The sequence below is a fragment of the Geotrypetes seraphini genome, chromosome 8, assembly GCF_902459505.1.
Source record: "Geotrypetes seraphini chromosome 8, aGeoSer1.1, whole genome shotgun sequence".
NCBI lineage: Eukaryota > Metazoa > Chordata > Amphibia > Gymnophiona > Dermophiidae > Geotrypetes > Geotrypetes seraphini.
In genome coordinates, this window is record NC_047091.1 from 135,706,486 (window position 1) to 135,729,595 (window position 23,110).

At 44.4% G+C, this 23,110-nt stretch overlaps 2 protein-coding genes across 2 annotated transcripts in view; both read right to left on the reverse strand.

Moving 5' to 3' along the window:
• PPIL2 (peptidylprolyl isomerase like 2) overlaps nt 1–17,682 on the reverse strand; it is a 185,607-nt gene extending 167,925 nt beyond the window's left edge. The window contains exons 1-3 of the mRNA XM_033954123.1: nt 17,460–17,682; nt 8,689–8,738; nt 7,738–7,783 (exon numbers count right to left, since the gene is read on the reverse strand). Coding sequence (XP_033810014.1) covers nt 7,738–7,783; nt 8,689–8,738; nt 17,460–17,491 — 128 coding nt within the window. The 5' untranslated portion in view covers nt 17,492–17,682. The remainder of the gene's footprint in view (nt 1–7,737; nt 7,784–8,688; nt 8,739–17,459) is intronic.
• Nucleotides 8,689–23,110, reverse strand: part of LOC117364668 (protein HIRA) — a 111,607-nt gene continuing 97,185 nt past the window's right edge. Inside the window, exon 26 of the transcript XR_004540293.1 lies at nt 8,689–8,738. The gene's annotated coding sequence lies outside the window, so the exon portion shown is untranslated. The remainder of the gene's footprint in view (nt 8,739–23,110) is intronic.

Genomic DNA, 23,110 nt, shown 5'->3' on the forward strand with positions numbered 1-23,110 from the left:
AAATTTGTCTCATAAAATAAATGAAAAAAGCCCCCACCTCTACAAAACAACCCCCGATGAATGCGCCACCAGAAATCCACCCCCCTATGCTAGCAAAAATCAACAAGAGGGATGCTCATTCCCTCCTGCCATTCCTGCGAGATGGCAGGAGAGAAGCCCACTCTCTCCTGCCACTAAAGGCCCACCCCTGCACCAGGCATCCCCTCAAACATCCCCTTGCCCTCCCCCAAAAAAGAAAGGAGGAATGCTTATCCCCTCCTGCCACTGTAGGTCCCCCTGAAACTCCCCCAACCCCCAAAACCCCCCCCCCCATACCTTTCAAGAAAGTTGGGAGCAAGAAGGATGCTCAATCACTCCTACTCCGAGGCCTGTCTGTCCAAAACAGCAGGCCTTCCCCTCCCCAGTTCATGGAGAGAGGCCTAAGGCCATGATTGGCTCAGATGCCAAAGGCCCCAAATCAGGGCCTCAGGCTCTTCCCTCTGTACCCCAGGATACAAGGGGAGGAGTCTAAGGCCCTGATTAGCTTGACTTGTATATAGGAGGAGAAGCCTAAAACCCTGATTGGCCTGGATGCCTAAGGCCTTTGATATCTGAGCCAGGGCCTTAGGCCCCTCCTCAGTGCATCACATGAAACACAAGGGGGTGTCAACACCCCTGATTTTATGAAGTTGAACCTGGGTAAAATATGCCCTATATAAACAAACGAGCATAGCATTCCCATTATACTGCACCCCCATATCAAATGAGGAAGGCTGCCAAGATACCGCGAGACATGCCAGTGGTCCAGATTAACCTTAAGCTCTATCGTCCAACTGTTACATTTATACTGACAATCCTTAGGGGTCTCAAAAAGAAGCAACGCTTTGTATAATGCCGACACAGAAGTCTTAAAGAGTTTAACCTTATCAAAGAATTCCCTAAGGTGGCATCCCATGGGATGTGAAATTTTCCCCCACAGTAAGGACAAGATATAGTATTTAGCCTGACAGTAGGCAAACGTATCACCCCAACAATTCCCCAGCTGTTCCTGAAGAGCAGCAAGAGGCTTCAAACCAACCTCTTCTGTCAAAAGATGTTCCACCAAAGTAACTCCCATCCCGCTCCATCCATCGGCAAAAGCTAGTATTGTCCATCTCGGCTCAAAGTTAGGATTCCCCAAAAGAGGTAACCGATTAGTAACTCTGGGATCTCTGCCCAACTGTCTTTTCAGATTCTCCCAGGCCAGGCCAGGCCGCAGGGACTGTTTTATGCGCGCATGCACACTCCTGCCCGCCACGGACATACGGATCACGGAACATGTAGGCAGGAATGCGCAAGCGCGCTTAGCGTTTTATTATAGTAGATGAATTTAAACAACTAAAAAAAAAAGATAAATATAGCTCATCCAGTCATACAAGAATGGCTCTACAGCAGGAGTGTCCACACTTTTTGTGCTTGCGAGCTACTTTTAAAATGACCAAGTCAAAATGATCTACCAACAATAAAATTTAAAAAAACCACAAAGCACACTGTACGCTGAGAAAATATTAATTATCATTCCTATTCTGGGGTTTTTTCAAAGAGGTCAAGGCAGATGACTCTATGCACTGTCACTTCAGTAACAACCATACAAAAATAGACAAATATACCCCCTCCCTTTTTACTAAACCACAATAGCAGTTTTTAGCGCAGGGAGCTGCGCTGAATGCCCAGGGCTGCTCTCGATGCTCATAGGCTCCCTGCGCTAAAAAACTCTATTGCGGTTTAGTAAAAGGGGGCCATAGTGCAAAATATAGACAGCAGATATAAATTCTCAAATCGGACACATTTTGATCACTAAATTGAAAATACAGTGGTACCTTGGATTTCGAGCATAATCCGTTCCAGGAGCATGCTCGTAATCCAAAATGCTCGTTTATCAAAGCGAGTTTCCCCATAGGAAATAATGGAAACTCACTTTGATAGGTTCAATCTTTTCCTTTAGGTGATCCAGTCATTCTGGTAGCTGCACAGTTAGCACAATTACTTACCATAACAGGTGTTATCCAGGGACAGCAGGCAGATATTCTCAACATATGGATGATGTCAACCACAGAGCCCCAATGCAGACAGCTTCACAAGCAGACTTGCTTGAAGAACTTTTGGAAAGTTTGCGACTGCCGCACCGCGCATGATAGAGTGTCTTCCCGCCCGATGTAGGGGGCGCGTCTCCTCAACATCTCCTCAGTTCAGATAGCTAGCTAAGAAGCCAACCAGGGGAGATGGGTGGTTTGTGAGAATATCTGCCTGCTGTCCCTGGATAACACCTGTTACGGTAAGTAACTGTGCTTTATCCCAGGACAAGCAGGCAGCATATTCTCAACATATGGGTGACCTCCAAGCTAACCAGAATGGGATGGTGGGAGTGTTGGCAATTTAGGAGAATAAATTTTGTAATACTGCCTGGCCAAAGTGGCCATCTCGTCTGGAAAAAGAATCCAGACAATAATGAGAGGCAAATGTATGAACCGAGGACCAAGTGGCAGCTTTGCAGATTTCCTCAATAGGAGGAAATGAAAGCTACAGATGCTGCCATGGCTCTAAATTTATGGGCTGTGAATCAACCCTCTAGATGCAGTCCAGCCTGAGCATAACAGAAAGAGATGTAAGAAGCCAACCAGTTAGAGATGGTTCGCTTTGACACTGGATGTCCCAACTTGTTTGGATCAAAGAGATAAAAAGTTGAGGAGAAGATCTATGTTGGTTAGTCCTTTGTAAGTAGAAAGCTAAAGCACGCTTGCAGTCCAAAGTATAAAGAGCTGTTTCTCCAGGGTGAGAATGAGGCTTTGGAAAAATCACTGGAAGTACAATGGATTGATTTAGATGAAATTCTGAAACAACTTTTGGTAAGAAGGACCACCTTGAATACTGTGAAAGGAGGGTCCGCTATTAAAGCTTGTAGCTCACTGACTCTGCGAGCAGACGTGAGAGCAATGAGAAAAACCACATTCCAGGTGAGATATTTCAGATGAGCCGTAGACATTGGTTCAAATGGAGGCTTCATCAATTTGGCAAGAACCACGTTAAGGTGGTTTGAAAGGTGGTTTGGAATTGAAAATTCCTTTAATAAATCTGGAAACCACAGGATAAGCAGAGAGGGGTTTTTCTTTCAAATGGCTGATAGAAAGCAGCAATTGCACTGAAATGTACTCGAATGGATGTTGATTTGAGGTCTGATTGAGATAAGTGAAACAGGTAATCCAGAACTGAAGGCAAGGAGGTAGATTGAGGCTCCTTGTGATGAAGAGTGCACCAAGTAGAAAACCGAGTCCATTTCTGGTTGTAACATTGCCTGGTGTAAGGTTTTCTGGAAGCTTCTAAAATGTCTGCTACAGATCAAGAGAACTGTAGGTTAGCAGTTAGTTTGAAAGGTACCAACTTGTCAGGTGCAGAGACTGCAGGTTGGGATGAAGCAGAGACCCCTGATTCTGTGTAAGCAGAGATGGAAAAACTGGTAGAAGCAGTGGCTCCCTGCTGCTGAGTTGAAGTAGAAGTGAAACCCAAGGTTGTCTGGGCCACCGAGGAGCTATCAAAATCATGGTGGCATGTTTGTGTTTGAGTTTGACAAGTGTCTTGAGAATTAGAGGGAATGGAGGAAACGCATACAGAAACTTATTCGTCCATTCCAGAAGAAAGGCATCTGCCTCCAGGTGGTGAGGACAGTATAATATCCTGGAGCAAAATTGAGACAGTTTGTTGTTCTGGGGAGACACAAAGAAATCTACTTGGAGAGTCCCCCACTGAGAAAAAATGTGATGGAGAGGCGACAAATTGAGTGTCCATTCATGAGACTGTAGAAGATGACTCAATTTGTCCACCAAGACAGTTTTTCTCTCCTTGAATGTAGACAGCTTTCAGGAAGGTGTTGTGAAGGATTGCCCAATTCCAAACCTTCAGAGCTTCCTGGCAAAGAGGGAGAGATCCTGTTCTTCCCTGCTTGTTGACACAGTACATGGCTACTTGATTGTCTGTACGAATGAGGACTACTTGATCATGAAGATGTCGAAAAGCTTTGAGAGCATTAAAAATCGATCTGAGTTACAAAAGATTTATGTGACACCTACGATCTGTGCTGGACCAATGCCCTTGAGTACAGAGACCATCGAGATGAGCCATCCAAACGTAGGTCGAGGAATCTGTCATGAAATCCTTATGATGAGGGGGCATTTGAAACAGTAAACCTCTGGAGAGATTGGAAGAAAGTCAGAGATTGGAAGGAGTCAGTGCAATGTGCTGAGAGAGAGGATCGGAAGCCTGCGCCTATTGAGAGGCCAGAGTCCACTGAGGAATTCTGAGGTGAAGTCTGGCAAAAGGAGTCACTTGAACTGTAGAGGCCATGTGACTGAGGAGCACCATCATGTGTCTCGCTGAAAGTTGTATGAGAGTATTCTGACGTTGTTGAGGAAGGAATGCTCTGAGTTGCACAATGTCCAGTACAGCTCCAATGAACTGTAGAATTTGAGAGGGTTGTAGCTGGGATTTTGGAATGTTTATTTTGAACCCTAAACTTTGGAGGAACCAAATAGTCCGTTGGGTCGCCACAATAACACCTTGATATGTTGAATCTTTGATGAGCCAGTAGTCCAGATAGGGGAAAATCTGAAGACCATGGCTGCACAGAGTTGCTGCTGCTACTACTACTAGGCACTTGGTGAAAACTCTGGGAGATGATGCCAGGCCAAAAGGTAGCACTCTGTATTGAAAATGATGATTTCCCACCCGAAATCTGAGAAACTTGCAGAAGGCTGGATAAATGGGAATGTGAGTGTAAGCCTCTTTGAGATCCAGAGAGCATAACCAATCGTTGTGATCCAGAAGGGGATAAAAGGATACTAGAGACAGCATCCGAAATTTTTCTTTGACAAGAAATTTGTTGAGAGCTCTGGTATCCAAAACAGGTCGCAGATCTTCCATCTTCTTCGGGACAATGAAGTAACGGAAGTAAAACCCCATGCTCTGCTGTTCCAGAGGAACTTCCTCGATGGCATAGAGACGAAGCAAAGCTTGAACTTCCTGAAGAAGAAGTGTGAGCTGCGATGAATTGGAAGGACACTCTCTTGGAGGGAGATCTGGTGGAACCTGAAGGAATTGAAGAGAGTAACCCTCCTTGTTTATTGTGAGGACCCAGAGGTCAGATGTAATCAGTTCCCATCGTTGATAAAAATGATGGAGACGACCTCCGATGGAAAGACAGAGGCAGAAAGATCGATGTTATGCTCAGCCAGGAGGGACTGTGGCATAAACTTTGGCAGGATTGGTTTGTTTCAAAGAAGACTCCACAAGAAGAGATTGACGGGACAGTTGAGACTTCTCAAATCTTTTACAATGAACCGTCTTATAACGGGATTCTAGCTTTGCTGGCACCGCAGATAGAGAATATGGGGCATCCAGATTTCTCTTAAAAGTCTGAGAAAGAATGCCATTCATGGGCAATTTGAGAGAATCCCTAGGAGGATTAGGCATATCCAGCTCTTCCAAATACTTCTTAGAGTATTTTGAATCAGACTCCAAAGCAATGTTGAGATCTTTACTCATTTGGCATAGGAACTTAGTAAAGGACACCAGATCAGAAGAGGGGTCGCCCTGTTGAGGTGAAGGTGAACAAAAGCCCCTCAAAGTACCCCTCATGGCAGAGAAAGAAGGTGAAGCCTCTCTGGAGTATTGATACTGAAGATCTGAATCCATAGGCAAAGATGCAGATGAACTTCCACTTCTGGATTGAATAGGAAAAGCAGAACGTTTTCATTTTGAAGAACCAGCTGGTGAAGAAAACCTCACAGGAGAAGAACTCGACTGGTGAGAATGCTGTGGCTCCACAATAGATATCCTCGACAAAGGAGTTAGTGGTCTCGAAGAGTCTCAATGTCTCAATAAACGAGGTCTGTCTCGAGAAGACGACCTGGGACTCGATGAATGTCTCGATAAATGATGTGAAGAGGAACTGTGCCTCGAATCACGAGGCAGTGATCGAGTTGAATCCAGCCTTGATGAAGAATGTTGAGGAGTCCTCGCCCTGTGCCTCGAAGAAGGCAATGCCTTATGTTGAGAGGTAGGACTGGAAGTTGGAGATCGAGGTTGAGACACTTGGAAGGACTCAGCTCCTTGAATAGAGTGTTCAGATTTATCTTGAGGCACTCTCAAAGACTCGATTCCTTGTAATACTGCTGAGTGCTCAGGCTGGACTGCAGGAAGCAGGGTTGAGGCAGGAGTCAATTTGGCAAGCGTGTTACCAAACTCCTGATGCAGAATAGTTTCCAACATATTCTGCAAAGCCAGCAACGAGACCACTGGAGCTGGTACAATTGGTGTGGCTATGGACGCCGAGGAAGATAACCTCGAGGAAGAGTGTTGCCTCGATTTTGAGACATGCTTCTTGGGTCTCGAAGAGACCAGGTCCACTAAGGTCGCTGTTGGAATGGCCTGTGACTCCTGAAGGGTTGGCTTGGATAGCTTACCTGATGGAGAAACTGAGGAGAGCGACCCCTCTGGAGAGGATTTAACTGACTTCCCCGAAGATGAGGAAGGCTTCCCCCCCATCAAGGAAGGCTTGAGCGAAGTCGAGGTTGAAGATTTGAGACCCACAGAAGACTTTGACGGAGTCGAGGTCACAATCGGGGGTCGAGGCTTTAGTTGAAGAAAGATCCATGTCCCCGAAGATTTTTTCAAGTTTTCAAGTTGAACTCGACAATGTTTAAGGGCTCGATCTTGAAGTGTAGCACAGCGAGCGCACATCTCCGGATGATGATCAAGTCCTAAACACTGCACACACCACTTAAGTGGGTCAGTGATAGAGATCGCGTGTTGACACCGGCTACACTTCTTAAACCCTGTGACCGGCCGGGACATGGAACAAAAGATGGCTGCGGCTAAATCAAAGCTCGCAGGGTGAGGCTGCGGAACAGGCCCCACCGTGACACGACTGGGAAAAAAAATCACACAAAGCAGCGACTGAAGAAAATAAGAAAAAACACAAACCGCGGCGATGAGAAGGCACGAAAATAACTAAATCTCATGCAGAGCCTTGAAACGAGGGCTTCTCAGCTCCGCGGAAAACTTTGAACTGAGGAGACGCATGCCCTACGTCAGGCAGGAAGGCACTTGCACATGCGCAGTGCGGCAGTCGCAAAATTTTCAAAAGTTCTTCAAGCAAGTCTGCTTGTGAAGCTATCCGCATCGGGGCTCCGTGGTTGACATCATCCATATGTTGAGAATATGCTGCCTGCTTGTCCTGGGATAATATCTCTTATCATCTGCTGGAGATACAAAAATTGACTATCTAAGGCTGTATCATGCCCTTATAGGGCAAAGCCCACAAGATTTTAGTCTTTAACTCCTACTGAAATAAATGCATAGCCTGCAAGTTCTGGACTAGTTTTAGTAAGAACTGTACTTATTAACAGAGTAACAGTTTGGTTTTAATATATAAAGCAGTGTGCAATAGAGTCAATACCTGGTATCACTAAAGACCGAAGCAGACAAAAAAAGGAAAAAAGCCAGCTATTCAGGCAGGTTTCAGATGTAATGTGAATATCCTTGATACAGTCCAATCCTACTAAAATCCACAGCTCAAGAAGCCAAGAAACTCACTTTCTGTACCTTCACCTTTCTAGGATTTATTGCCATTTTACACAGACATTAAATGTGCTAATCAGAGCATTAACCATTTGTTCTTGTTTACCTCAGCAAAGTTGTTTCTACAAAAACTCTTTCATGTCTCACCTGCAATGATCAAAAGGCAAACGTCTGAAATTTGTTTGTGGAATGTCTGTTTAAGAAAGAAAATGCAATTAAAATTGTAGCTAAACGTTACCTTTACCAAAAAAACTTCAGTAGTTTCTAAGTTTAACTGGCTGGCACTGGTGAGAGATGGACGATACATGAATGATAATGTAACATGCTTTGGGTGCTACAGGCAGTGAGAAATATATAAAAATTAAACAGTCAAATATTCAAAGCCACTTATTTGGATATAAGTTACTGACCTGGATCATCCCTTGATTTTTAGTAAAATTATCCAGATAATAAAAGTCTCTGCAGACCACTCAGATCTGTATAGCACCAGGGTGGTCCATGGATGGAATGAGGGCAGGCCCAGAGTTTTCAGCTAACTGGATAAAGTCAGAAAAGCACATAGCCTCTAACTTTATCTAGATAGTGGGCTGAACATTGTCTCTATCTGGATAGCACCAGTCACTATCAGGATAATGCTAACCACCCTGGCTAATTATTGTCCCAAAAGTTATCATCATTTTAAATTCCTTTTGTTCTGTGGGTCATCTACCTGTTTTTGAAAACTCATATTTCGGTTTTCTATTTTACCTCTTGCTTAAGTGAAGAATCTTAAAATGCTCCACAGTGCCTAAAATGTGAAAGCATACATTCACCCTTAGGTTTCAAATTTTGTAAATATTACTCAGCTGACAGTTGATTCTCAGTTGACATTTGCGTGGTATAAGAAGCAATATGGTATGGTATGGTATGGTATGATATGATATATGAGTCAAGAAAATTTCTAGTGCTAGAGAGCCTGGTGCTTCTGGGTAAAGGAGAAATGGCTCTTTAAAGACTAGGAAGGACAGTCACTCATTGCTACTGGCTCAAACTGTACTCCCAATCCCAAGTGCTAATCTGCTATAGTATGTACAAAGGCCACCTTGTGGAAATACTCACCTGCCTTCTTGCCACCATAGAAATGGGTGTATTCTGCACATGTTATGTACCTAGAGACAGAGAAAGGAATCAAGAGTGGTTGTTCACAAATGTTTTTCTATTTAACACCTGCAGTGAAATCTGCTCAAATAAATGAGGTCATCACAAACCACATCATTATTGTGACATCATCTACTTGGGATGTTTTAAATATTTTTTTGAGAAAATGAAGAACCATCCAAAATATTGCTATTTGATTAATCTGTTTGCTGAAAAAAATTTGAGATTGAATGATTCAGTGATACAGACTAGAGCAGTGGTCTCAAACTCAAACCCTTTGCAGGGCCATATTTTAGATTTGTAGGTACTTGGAGGGCAGCAGAAAAAAATAGTTAATGTCTTATTAAAGAAATGACAATTTTGCATGAGGTAAAACTCTTTATAGTTTATAAATCTTCCCCTCCCCCCCCCCGAAGGCCTGCATGTTTCCCCCTTCTTTGCAGCATCTTCCAGCTTCCCCCCGGTACTGTAGCATTCCTTGCAGGCTGCTTTCGGCCTCCGCAGCATGTTCCCTCTGCCGCGGTCCCGCCCCCTCCTCTGACGTCAGCTACAGCACCGGCAATCTTCTCTGCAGACTGCGGTAATTATCTGAAGGTAAGAGCGGGAGGCCAGGGGGGAAGCCGGAGGACGCTGCAAAGAGCGGGCAGCACTAGTACAGATAGCACTAGTACAAACCGTGGGCCGCACAATAGTACCTGGCGGGCCTTATGTGGCCCCCGGGCTGCGAGTTTGAGACCACTGGACTAGAGTGTGCTATTATTTGAAGAGATTCACTCCCAACAGTCTCCAATTCCTAAAATTCTTATTTGTGGCAAGAGAAAAACCAAACTACGTCTTGCCAATTTCACATCAAGATGCTTTATTTCCCATAAAGGAATCTAATCTACTTCTCTAGAGCAGCGGTTCTCATAATATCCACAATAAGCATACCGCACAGAAATGTGCGTGCAAATCAGTCTCAGCCTGTATCCTAAAAACCCAGCAAGCTGTGTGTCAAGAAACCCCCTGCTCTAGAGATCTTCGCAGCCTTTTTTATTGAAACACATTTATGCAAAAATCTTGCTCCTTAGAATACTACTAATCAGCCTTCTCCTGGAAGAACACAGCCATTTGGGTTTTCAGGTTTACCATGATGAATATGCAAGAGAGATTGGCATGAAATAGGGTTCAAGATTACCAAACAACTAGGTATGAAATACATAAATTTAAAGAAATTGGAAACCCAGCTGGTTAGGTATGCCTCCAGGAGAGTGTTGAGAAGCACTGCCTTGAGATATTTAAGAGTATTTACAGCCTTTTATTCCAAAACCTTGCTCATAGTGGGGTTCCCAGATGTCCAGGTCCTCTTTTTGGAGGACTGTCCAGGTGCCAGACAGATTTTTTTAAAAAAAGAGGGGGAGTCTGTCCAGCTCTCTCAACTCCTCCACCTACCTCCATTTTATTTTGGGAGACAGTCAAAACAGTCCTTCGGTGGGAAATAATTGCTTATTCTGCTTTTCAGAAGAACATTAAGCATAGAGAGATTATTAGAGTAGAACAAGTGACCAAACAAATAATTGTATAGGAAGCATTATACTTTACCCTTAAAACACAACTTATGAGTCTTGACAAGCTCTGAACAAACATAATCACCAAAATTCAGCAAAATCCATTAATCATTATAGATATCAGTTGTATAGGTTTACTAATAAGAGTAGCAGCTTATTGGCCAAATTAGTAGGATAGCCACTATGAGGGATCAATAAGGGAGTTTGACACAAAGTGACATTGACATTGACATAAACTCTATTCTGTCATCTTTCTTTTCTAGTTTTTTATGCAGCTTCAGTGGATCCTGTTTTAGACAGTAATGCTTATTTTGCTAGTCTGGATCTACCTCAGTTCTCTGCTGGGGATATAGCAATACTGGACAATCCAATTAAACAAGAAAATGTGGAATGGGCAATCCAACAGAGTCTGTTGGGGAAGACTCCTAGGAGGAAGGGCTCAGGAGTGAATTTCACAAATTACTTAAAACAGAAATTGCTTCTACTTCGACCTCAATGTTTAACACAGTAATTGTTTGGGGTGCTTACCATCTTATTTAAATACTTATAAGATTGTGGTCTTGTTAAAACCTGGGTAGGACTTGGATCGTCCAGAGTCTTATAGATCCATTTCACTCCTTAACTTTAAGCCCAATCTATTGGTCAAGGTATTAGCAAATAGGTTTTCTATGGTCCTACCATCAATGATAACAGACTCTCAAGTGGGCTATGTTTGTGGTTGTTCTATTTCAAAAAATATGAGAAGGGTTTTGGCTGCATTAGAAGCAAACCGGTCAAGCTAGATCCCCGCACTTCTCATCAGGTTTGATGCTGCAAAGGAATTTGATAGGGTGGTGTGAGGATTTCTCTCTGGAGTGTTGCAGGCCTACGAGATAGGTCCCTGGTTTATTCACGTGATAGTGGTCTTATATTCAGTCTCCTAGCTCAGATTTGGACCAATAGATTATTATTGGAACCTTTCCCCATATAAAAGGGGCACCCGTCAGGGTTGCCCTTATTTTTATTCTTACAGTGGATCCTCTATTTCAGGAAATACAAGCTAATCTGAAGATAAGCGGTTTAAAATCAGCAACAGTTGTTTTAAGATACCTTTGAAGACTATTTCTTAATTTTTCTCACTGATCCTCAATGATCATGTCCAATTGTGCTGGAAAGTGCAAGAGTATGTCGATTTTTTAGGGTTCCACCTCAACTTAGTCTAAGTCAGAGGAGATGGCTGGACCTAAATCTTTGAAAGATTCTTGGGGGTGCCTCTTTTCCCATTCAGTGGGAACAGGGTTCATTTCATTATTTGGGGGTGCTGTTTTCAATGGATACTTCATTCATTTAAAGACTCAATGTAGATAAACTACTTAGCAAATCTAAATCTCGACTGGACTCATGATCTACCTTACCCTTATTGGACAGAAGACTATAAATGGTGGTTTTCTCCCAAAGGCTCTAAGTTCTACAATCTCTTCCTAAATATGTTCTTCAGAAGGATCCAAGGGCTCTACAGAAAATCTCATCTTCCCATTTTGGGGTGGGAAGAAACTCAAGATGCACTGGAGTCTCCTTCTGGGTGTCCCAGACATGCGTGTATACAATCAGGCATGTCCCCTGTGCCATGTCAGGGACTGGTTATTGCAGACTACTTTGTTTATAGACTTCTCTCTTGAAAATAATTATTTTCACCCTGGCAATTATCTTCTCCATGCTCATCTGGAGAAGCTTCCTCAGGCAATTCAAAGGAGTATGTTACTGTACCCACTGTGGTGGGCATGGAGAGGGCTGCTATGTAATTGAACTAAAGATCTGTATTACACTGTTTTTCTTTCTTGGGTGGGGAATGCTGATTTCTTGCCAGGCAGAGAGATTAAGACCTTTGTCCCTGGGAAAAACTAGGATTATTTTTAGTTGAGCATTTACTTAGTGAGGATGGTTAGTATTATACTTTCCCTGAATTACAACAAAAGTGGTCTTTTGGGGCAGCAGACCATTTTTCATATATTCAAGTGACACACTACCTTCACTTTCATCCCAATGTCCATCATTGAGGGTAAAAGGTTCCATCCGGGAAGTATTGCAAGGGTATGCAAGAAGCTTAGTCAGTTTCATGGTTCCACAGAGAGCTCAATAAAAGCACCTAGTACCCAAAGAGTATGCAGCAATATTAAAGTAGTAGAATAAAGAGTTGCCTAGGTTTATTTGTGTTACTATCCTTCATGATTTATTTATTCAATTTTCTATACCGTTCTCCCAAGGAAGCTCAGAACGGTTTACATTAATTTATTCAGGTACTCAAGCATTTTTCCCTGTCTGTCCCGGTGGGCTCACAATCTATCTAATGTACCTGGAGCAATGGGGGAATTAAGTGACTTGCCCAGGGTCACAAGGAGCAGAGTGGGTTTGAACCCACAACCTCAGGGTGCTAAGGCTGTAGCTTTAACCACTGCGCAACACACTCCAGTGACTGCTGTGCCAAAAGTGGTACATAGTAGAGAATGACACGGTGAAAAAATTGGTCCCCGTCACCGCCCCGTCCCCGTCTCACCATCCCCGTCACCGCCCCGTCCCCGTCTCACCATCCTCTTCACCGCCCCATCACCGCCACTGCCACCCCATTCACCGCCCCGTCACCGCCACTGCAATCCCATTCACTTTTCTTTATTTACGTATAAAGGAAACATTCTTTAAAACTTTAAAACTTAGTTAAATATTAGTTAATAACTATACAAAAACAAAACACGCAGAGAAAAAATTAATTAATATAAATTCTCAAAACTGAAACATTTTGATCACTAAATTTAAAATAGTTATTTTTCATACAGTTTTTCAATCACTAATCTTCCACCACCCCTGGGGCTAGCAATGCAAAAACTTTACAATGCAAAAACTTTACAACCCCTCCTGTAGACCCCCCCAACGGCCCTCCCGACAATCGCAGCAGAAGGGTACCCAACCCCTCCTGCCGGTCCTCCCAATGGCCTCCCCTAAGATCGCCGGCAGGAGGGTACCCAACCCCTCCTGCTGGACCCCCCCCCAACGAACCCTCCCACCCCGGAAACCCCTTGGTCTTACTTTACAAGTTGGACCGGACAGCTCCTCGCTCGTCTGGCCAGCAGGCCTGCCTCCGTCCAAATGAGGCGGGCCCGCCCCTACCCTGCCCAACCCACAGGATCCTAGGGCCTGATTGGTCTAGGCACCTAAAGCCACTCCCGCTATAGGAGGGGCCTTAGGTGCTTGGGCCAATCAGGCCCTAGGATCCTGTGGGTTAGGCAGGAGAGGGGAGGGGCGGGCCCGCCTCATTTGGACGGAGGCAGGCCTGCTGGCCAGACGAGCGAGGAGCTGTCCGGTCCAACTTGTAAAGTAAGACCAAGGGGTTTCCGGGGTGGGAGGGTTCGTTGGGGGGGGGGGGGGTCCAGCAGGAGGGGTTGGGTACCCTCCTGCCGGCGATCTTAGGGGAGGCCATTGGGAGGACCGGCAGGAGGGGTTGGGTACCCTTCTGCTGCGATTGTCGGGAGGGCCGTTGGGGGGGTCTACAGGAGGGGTTGGGTGCCCTCCTGCCGTGATCGCTGCCTAACCCACAGGATCCTAGGGCCTGATTGGCCCAAGCACCTAAGGCCCCTCCTATAGCGGGAGTGGCTTTAGGTGCCTAGACCAATCAGGCCCTAGGATCCTGTGGGTTGGGCAGGGTAGGGGCGGGCCCGCCTCATTTGGACGGAGGCAGGCCTGCTGGCCAGACGAGCGAGGAGCTGTCCGGTCCAACTTGTAAAGTAAGACTAAGGGGGTTCCGGGGTGGGAGGGTTCGTTGGGGGGGGGGTGTCCAGCAGGAGGGGTTGGGTACCCTCCTGCCGGCGATCTTAGGGGAGGCCATTGGGAGGACCGGCAGGAGGGGTTGGGTACCCTTCTGCTGCGATTGTCGGGAGGGGTTGATCTGACAAATGAGGAGCACGGTGAAACACAGGTAAATAGCGGTTCCTAGAAGGGGGTACATTGGCCCGCGGGGACAAACCTGTTCACCGTTTCCGCGGTCGGTGAATGGCCTTGTCCCCGTCACCGCAGCGACTGCTAATTTTCTTCCCCGTTTTCGGCGGTGACCCGCGGCTTAAATGCGGTGGCCGCGGGTAAACCGTCACCGTGTCATTCTCTAGTACATAGCACAGAATTGCAAGAATGTCATCAGGACTCCACATTACTGTTATTAATTATTTCTATAGCGCTACCAGACATACGCAGCGCTATACAGAGTCACAAAGAAGAAAGTCCCTGCTCGAAAGAGCTTACAATCTAAACATATAAGACAGACAAACAGGCTGTCATGGATATAGTTAAGGAAAACAGGTAATCTGCTGGCTGGGTTGGTGGGCAGTAGGGTTATGGACTGAAGGCTGTATCAAAAAGGTGGGTTTTCAGTCTGCTTTTAAACAAGGTAAGGTAATTGACGTCCAGGGCGATCTTGATTGAAATGAATTACAAGTTCGTGTTGCAACTGTATAGATCCCCATCTTATCTTTATAAGGCTAAAATGTGTGCATCAGATCAATGTCTCTAGTGTCATCATTTTCCGGCAACTCTTGGTCATCAGTTTTGGTCCTGCATTTATAAATGATATTGCTGAAGGGTTGTCAGGTACAATTTTCTTCTTTGCAATAGAGTAGACACGCTGGATAGTGTGAATAACATGAAGAAAGACCTGGCGAAGCATGAAGAATGGTCTGAAATTTGGCAGCTAAAATTTAATGCCAAGAAATGCAAGGTCATGCATTTGGGCTGCAAAAATCAGAGGGAACAATACAGATTAGGGAGTGAAGAGCTTATGTGCACAACGGTGTGATTGTATATGATGATCTTAAGGTAGCCAAACAGGTTGAAAAGGTGATGGCCAAAGCTAGAAGGATGCTAGGTTGCCTAGGAAGAGGTATCGCCAGTAGGAAAAAGGAGGTATTAATGCTTCTGTATAAGACTCTGATGAGATCTCATTTAGAATATTGTGTACAATTCTGGAGCCCGCACCTTCAAAAAGATATAAAAAGGATAGAGTTGGTCCAGAGGAAGGCTACTAAAATGGTGTGTGGTCTTTGTGATAAGACATATGGGGCAGACTTAAAGATCTCAATCTGTATACTTTGGAGGAAAGGCGGGAGAGGGGAGATATGATAGAGTTGTTTAAATACCTACACAATATAAATGTGCATGAGTTGAGTCTCTTTCATTTGAAAGGAAACTCTGCAATGAGGGCATAGGATGAAGTTAAGAGGTGATAGGCTCCGGAATAATCTGAGGAAATACTTTTTTACAGAAAGGGTGGTAGAAATGTGGAATAGTCTCCCGGAAGAGGTGGTGGAAACAGAGACTGTCTGAATTCAAGAGGGCCTGGGACAGGCACGTGGGATCTCTCAGAGAGAGAAAGAGATAATGGTTACTGTGGATGGGCAGACTAGATGGGCCATTTGGCCATTATCTGCCATCATGTTTCTAAAACATGGAACGTGTTGGGTCATTTTTATTGTATACATTATTTGGTTTCTATCCTGTGGGTTTCTTGTGACTGTATACACCCTTTGTGGATTGTTTATCTGATTATTGTTTTTAAGTTATTTGGACACTTTTTAAACTACCTGGTACATCCAATCTTCTGTTCCACAATCTTTTTGTTGTTTTGCTGCTTCATTTCCTTTGTGGAACCTTTTGGTGCTACCATATTTCCCCAAAAATAAGCTCTAGCATGATTTTCAGGTTAGGTCCTAATATAAGCCCTACCCCAAAAATAAGCCCTAGTTGGATCGACCCCCGAAGCTCCTAACGAATGTCCCTGACTCACCAGCGGCAGCACTTTCAACCCCCCCTCCCCCCATGTGCAGAATCTTTCCTCCCCTCTCACCTATCTCCTTGTGCAGCATCTTTCCATCCTTCCTTCTCATCCTGCACAGCAGAACCCCATTGACCCTCCCACCATGAGGCCGACATACCTCCATTCCAAACAGCAATGGCTGCAGCACTGAACAGGTTACTTCGCAGCCTTCCCAGCCAAGACTTTCCCCTTTGCGGCATCACTGATGATATTATCAGTGACACATCACAGGGAAGGCCCCGGCGGGGAAGGCCGTGAAGCAGCCTGTTAAGTGCTGCCACCGTTGCTGTTTGGAATGGAGTTATGTCGGCTTCGCGGTTGGAGAGTCGTCGGGGTTCTGCTGCACAGGGGGAATGGCTTTGTATTATCTGTTCCACAAAGATCGCAAGACTAGGCCTTATTTTCGGGGAAACATGGTATTTGGATTTTGTTGTTTTGAGATGGATATTGAAGCATAAAGTAGTGAAGAAAGTGACATGGAGGTTGACAACTTCATACCTAGAGAAAAAGACTATAACAATTCAACTTCCATGGAAAATAATGCAGAGCAATGAAATAACTGCTGCACTCAACTCAGAATTTTATAGACCTCTATCATATCTCCCCTCAGTTGTCTTTTCTCTAAACTGAACAGCCTTAGCCACTTTAAGCCTTTTCTCATAGGGAAGTTGTCCTAGCCTATTTACTTTTGTCACCCTTCGCCGTCCCTTTTCTAATTCCAAAATATCTTTATTGAGATGTGGTGGCTAGAATTACAAATAGTATTTGAGGTGCACTCAAACCATGGAGGGATACAAAGGCAATATAACATCATTATAACCTTTAATTAAAAGAAAGGGTCAAGGAAGAATTTACTCCTTTATAAGAAGTTTATAGATCACAGCATTTCTATGTGCATTTCTTTATCACACCCTCTTCTTTTTTTTTTTCTTTCGGGGTGGGGGGATTAACGGGGGAGGGGAAATCCAACTTGGGAACAGCTCCTCACATTTAATCTTTATCTTTGTCCAACAAGGCACACTCTTTTAAGACCAGGGTAAAATGATAGGTACCGTATAACTGTGGGGACTTCAGCCCCAGGGCTGAATGAACACAGAGTTGCCAAATATCCCATTTTCCAGAGGAAGCCTTTATATCCCTATTGCACTGTGGTATTTGTAGTCCCTGTTTCTACCTATTGAAACCAACGCTGAATGCCCCATAATGCATCAGAAAGAAGGATAGTAGAAATCCAGAACTGGCCTTCAATTTCCTTCCTAGAAGGGATAACTTAGCCTCTCTAACATGGGAACTCTGTCGGCTCGGGGAAGATGTAGGCCTGAAGTTTCTCTCAAACTGTAACAGAAACTCACATCTTATCCTTCTGGTGCTGCCTCTTCCCCATGATGGCAGCGAGTCCGACACCTTCTCAGCCCCGACTGAAACACAAACAGAGATGTCTCCGGGGATAAAAACGATAACCAAACACCAAGCAACCGCCGTTAACTACTTCCGGGAACCGAGTCCTTCTGCCTCTCCGCGTCTCACCTCGATGACGTAAAGTAGGGCGGGACTCGTCAGAGGGGGGTGGGAGGGAAGGCTGTTGGCCGACAGACGGTATGCAGTATGCACTAGCTTTATTTTTACATTATTGTACTGTTATTGCGACTTTGGGCATGTGTACTTTTTAAGAGGTTTACATATTCTTGGTATCTGCATTTGGCGGGAGATGTGAATTTTGATACAAGACACACAATTGGGAGAGGGGGGGAAGACGGTAAAGGACGGATCCGCTGCTTACCCAAACCCTACGTTGCACATCTCAAACCACGTGTAAACAACATTTTGTGCATTGCTGGCGATTATTATAGGAGTCCGTTATATGAAAGCAGATAAACGCATAACTTGGGTTTTTTTTTTTAAACAGAAGTGCAGGGTTATGGGAGGGGGGGGGGGGTTAGTACACTGGTAAAATTTCCCCATATTATTACTTTGACAGCAGCTGTTAGTGTCTATGAAGCAGTGTAAAGCCAATGCTTCTCTACTTCTTCAAAGCAAAAGACTTGTGTAGAGTTGATGTCCAAGATGAAGGCTTTATTGAAACAAATCCACATAAAAATGTCTAGGACCTGATACACTGGAAAAATTTGGACCCAACACAGTCCGTGTTTCGACACTATGGTCTTTTTCATGGGTCACTGTAGATCCTATGAGCAGTGGCGTACCTAGCATATGTGACACCCGGGGCCCATCATTTTTTGACACCCCCCTCATCTGTATGAAAAACATGATTTTTAGTAACAATCCACACGTCACACATGAATACCTAGGAAAAGGCAGCATCTTTCATACTGCAGTGAGCAGTACAACATCAATACACTCATTGTAAAACTAAACAAGCCAGACTAGTACAGATCAATCCTACACAGTCAATCCTAACAGAAAACCATGTCTTTTTGAACACAGAAAACACCTTCGCCTAGTATGTAATCACAAACTAACCCCTCCCCCTTTTACAAAACTGTAGTGTGGGTTTTAGCCACGGTGGTAACAGCTCAGATGCCAACGCTAAAAACACTCTACAGTTTTGTAAATGGGGAGATAGAATAAAAATACGTAAAGGTTAAACTGAAGCACCAAGAAGCTGGACTCTGCATACAATGCAACATCTCAGAAACAGCAATACATCTCACCTAAAGCAAAAAATAAATAAATATAGAATTTTTTTCTACCTTGTCTTCTCTGGTTTCTGCTTTCCTCATCTTTTTGTCACTCTCTTCCTTTCATCCATTGTCTACCCTCTCTCTGCCCCTTCTATATGGCATCTTCTCCCTTTCTATTCCCGTTCTAAAAACTTTATGCATCCCCCCTTCCATTTATTTTTCCCTTCACCCCATTAGTCTGGCATCCATCTTCTTCCCTTCCCTCCTCCAATGGTCTGGCATCTCTCCTCTCCTCTTCTTCCCTTCCCTCTCCCACACCCACATGGTCTGGCATTTCACTCTCTCCTCTCCCTTCCCCCCACTTCCATCAGCATCTGCCCCCTTTCTGTCCCTCCAACCCAATTCCATGCAGTATCCTTCCCCCTTATGTCTCTTTCCCCGCAATTCCATCAGCATCTGCCCCTTTCTCTCCCTCCACACCCTTCCATACCACCCTGACCCCCTTTCTCACCCTTCACCATGATTCCATACCACCCTGACCCCCCTTTCTCACCCTCCACACCCTTCCATAACACCCTGACCCCTTTCTCACCCTTCACCATGTTTCCATACCACCATGATTCCATACCACCCTGACCCCCCTTTTTCACCCTCTACACCCTGACCTCCTTTCTCTCCCTTTACCACCCTACTATGCTCCTTTCTTTCTCTATCCCAAATCAGCAAGGTCCCGCGATGACTGCTTCTGCTCCGGATGGAAGAGGTAAGTGACATTGGAGGGGGCTGGGCTGGCAGACGCAGAGAGTTGCGGCAAGATCCCGTGATGACTGCGGCTGCTGGTCCACCCCCCCCCTACGTCACTTACCTCTTCTGGAACAGAGGCGGTAGACGGCGCAGTCATCGTGGGACCTACGTTCACTTCAGCGCAGTTGCCGACTCTGCTCTGTTACAAGTACGGCAGCCACGCTGAGGTGCCGTTTGGAGCAGAGCGGGAGGTTCCGGATCCAGCCGGCTGTGTACCCCCTTGGAACGTGCATCCGGGGCGGACCCTCCCCCCCCTTGGTACGCCACTGCCTATGAAAACCAAAAAAACTCTGTGGAGTGACGATGTTCCTAAATGGACTTTATTTGAAAGTGTCAAAGTTCCAAAGGTACACTGAAATCATCCACATAAAAATAAATCATCCACATAAAATCCTTAAAGGACCTAGTCTGCTAGGGATACAGGACCCAACACAGTCCGCGTTTCGACAAAAAGTCTTTTTCAGGGGTCCCTGGGGGTCCTATAAAGGTGAATACGTGGGAAACAATTGTCTGGCTCACCACACAATTGTTTCCCATGTATTCACCTTTATAGGACCCCCAGGAACCCCTGAAGAAGACTTTTTGTCGAAACACAGACCGTGTTGGATCCTGTATCCCTAACGGACTAGGTCCTTTAAGGATTTTATGTGGATGATTTATTTTTATGTGGATGAAATTATTTTATGTAGATGATTTCAGTGTACCTTTGGAACTTTGACACTTTCAAATAAAGTCCATTTAGGAACATCGTCACTCCAGAATTTTTTTATTTTCTCTGGATTTTCTTCTTTGTGGGTATTTTGGGGTCAATTCCTTTTGTTTTTTACGCCACTGCCTATGAGCAGGATTGTGGATTAATTACTAAAAGCAAACAAAAGACCGCTGAGCTGATAAGATATACTCGAAAGCTTCACGGTTAAGTTCTATATGTGTTTTGGAGATCTGCTTCTGCCTCTTCTTTTGCATCTTAATTCACTATGGGCAGGGGTCCAATTGCCCTTTTTTATGTGACTAGCAGGAGTGACTGTTATTCCAAAGGAGGGAAAAGATCCCTTACATTGTGCTTCTTATTGACCCATCTCTTTGTTGGGAGTAGACACAAAAATCTTTACGAGAATATTGGCTGACAGGCTGATGAGCTGGGTACCTTAGCTTGTTCATCTGGACCAATCAGGGTTCATCATGGGTAGACAGGTTGGGGGCAATATTAGGAGGATAGTGAACTTGATGAATAGGGGTGCAGGTTGAAGTAGGACAGGTTTTGTCTATGGATGTTGGAAAGGCATCTGAACGGGTCTCCTGGCCTTTTATGTTTCAGGTTTTGGAAATCATTGAATTGGGAATCCAAATGCAAGAGTGATTCAGATTTTATATACTAATCTGCTGGGGTGTATAAAGGTGAATGGGAGCTACTTGACACATTCCCATTGTTACGGGGGACTAGGCAGAGGTGATTTCTGCATGTTTAAAGACTAGGAGAGGAAAGTCTTTGAAGTACATGGTAGCTTTGGGAAGAGTATTTGGGGCAGAAATTGGATGTGGTGGAATGGGAGCGGGTGTGGCGGAGAGTGGCATCCTTAGGTATGACTGTGGTGATTGTGGAGAATGGATATAAGGTGCTTTTACACTGATACGATACCCCCACTTCACCTGACAAAAATGAAGGGTGTGCAAGATAGGAGCTGTTGGCGAGGTTGTGAGCAGCCAGAGACTTATCTGCTTATGTGGTGGGAATGTGACCTGATACAGGATTCTGGGTGTGGAATGCTCTCGTCCATCTTGGGCAGGGAAGTTTTGTGCACCTGGGAAAGTGCTTTGTTGATTTATTATGGGCCTGATTTGGAGAAGGATGAACTGAGCTTTTTGTAAATTATTATTTACTGTTGCTACAATGGTACTGGCAGTGAGTTGGAAACAGACTGTAATGCCCAACTGGGCACTAGTAGTTGATAAGTTGAGCAGGGTATGATATGTATAAATTCACTCTGTATCATTGACACCATCATAAATACAATCATCTAGAGGAGGTTTGAGCAGTGGATTACAACATCAGGGAATATAAGGGAAAGTTAGGGTGGGGATGTACTTATTTTGTTATTTTTTTTGTTGGCTGGGGGAATACAGGAGGACTATGTTAGACTGTAACCGAATGCTTTTCACTGGATTGGGCGCATTGAAGAACCCACGTGCCCCGATCCAATATTTGTAAGTTGGAAATAGTATAACATTTCTTGCTTGTATTTGTGGTCTATTTTGCAATAAAATTTATCAGTTAAAAATATATAGAATAACCTCTGACTCTTATTTCCTGATAGAAGGACCAGGTCTCTAACCAAGTCCTTGTTAGAGAGCTGCTTATGAAGAATCTAGTAGAAGATGCAAAGAGCAGCAGCCAGATGGCACACATCAATCCCAAAATAAACTACAGTAATTTTAAAACTCAAGATTATTTCATTTCATCATAACCAAAATTCTGTATTTTAACCTATTAATATAAAAACAGAACATAAGAATAGCCATACAAGGTCTGACCAATGGTCCATCTAGCCGAGTACCTGGCAGGAATCCAAACAGTAGTAATATCTAGCTTGCACAGTACAAGTTCGGATAAAAATCCCTTAACCACCATCTGCTAACCAAGGTGGTATTCTTCCTTCCTGCTGAATTTTCTGCTAGTACAATAATCTACTTGCTTAAAAAACTTAGGGGTTGATATGTAGCCAGCAGTGCTCAGTGTTTTGCTGACTGCCACTAGTGTTATACCGTGAATTTCAATACTAGGCCATGCCAGGGCTTCAAGCATTGAATTTCTAGGTTTCTGGAGCTGACTACACCATAGTTAGTTAAGTGTGAAATTCAGCACTTAACCAGCTATGGGGGCACCACATAAAGAAGCACTTTTACTAAGCTGCAGTAAGCACTAACTCATGCTTATTGCGGGTTTAAAATCACTAGCACAGGGCCCACTCTGGTCCCCACAGTCATTTGGGGACTGGTGCACACTTCCAACATGCTAAAAAAAAAATTATTTTAGGGCTGGGGGCAGAGAGCGGGCATGTACTGTATTAATCAGTACAGTTACATCAGTACGTACTAACTGATTTGTGTGTGGTTAGTCCACGAGCCCTTACTGCTTAGAAAATAGGTGTTAGTAAATGCTCACATGCTAATGGGGAAATTAACGTGTAGCCATTAATGGGAATAATGGAAAATGGGGCCATTTTATTTTGCCATGCCAAAAGTGGTTTCAGTGTGCAGGAATGACTCACTCTGGTAATGGCACAGGCCACTTTTTAGCGCAGCCTAGTAAAATGGCCCCAAATATTGGACTTTTTATGCAGTTCTACCTTGGCCAGTTAAGTGCTGAATATTGACTCTTAACCAGTCAAAAGCCGATTCCACTCTCAGAATATCCCCCAAATAGTCAGTTTTGCAACAGCAGTAACTAGTTAAGTGCCGCAGAAAATGACTTGTTAGTTCTGAGCAGCTGATTTAACTGGCCAGGAGGCAGTTCTAACTGGTTTAAATTGCTTTGAATTCATGAACCCCTTAGAATT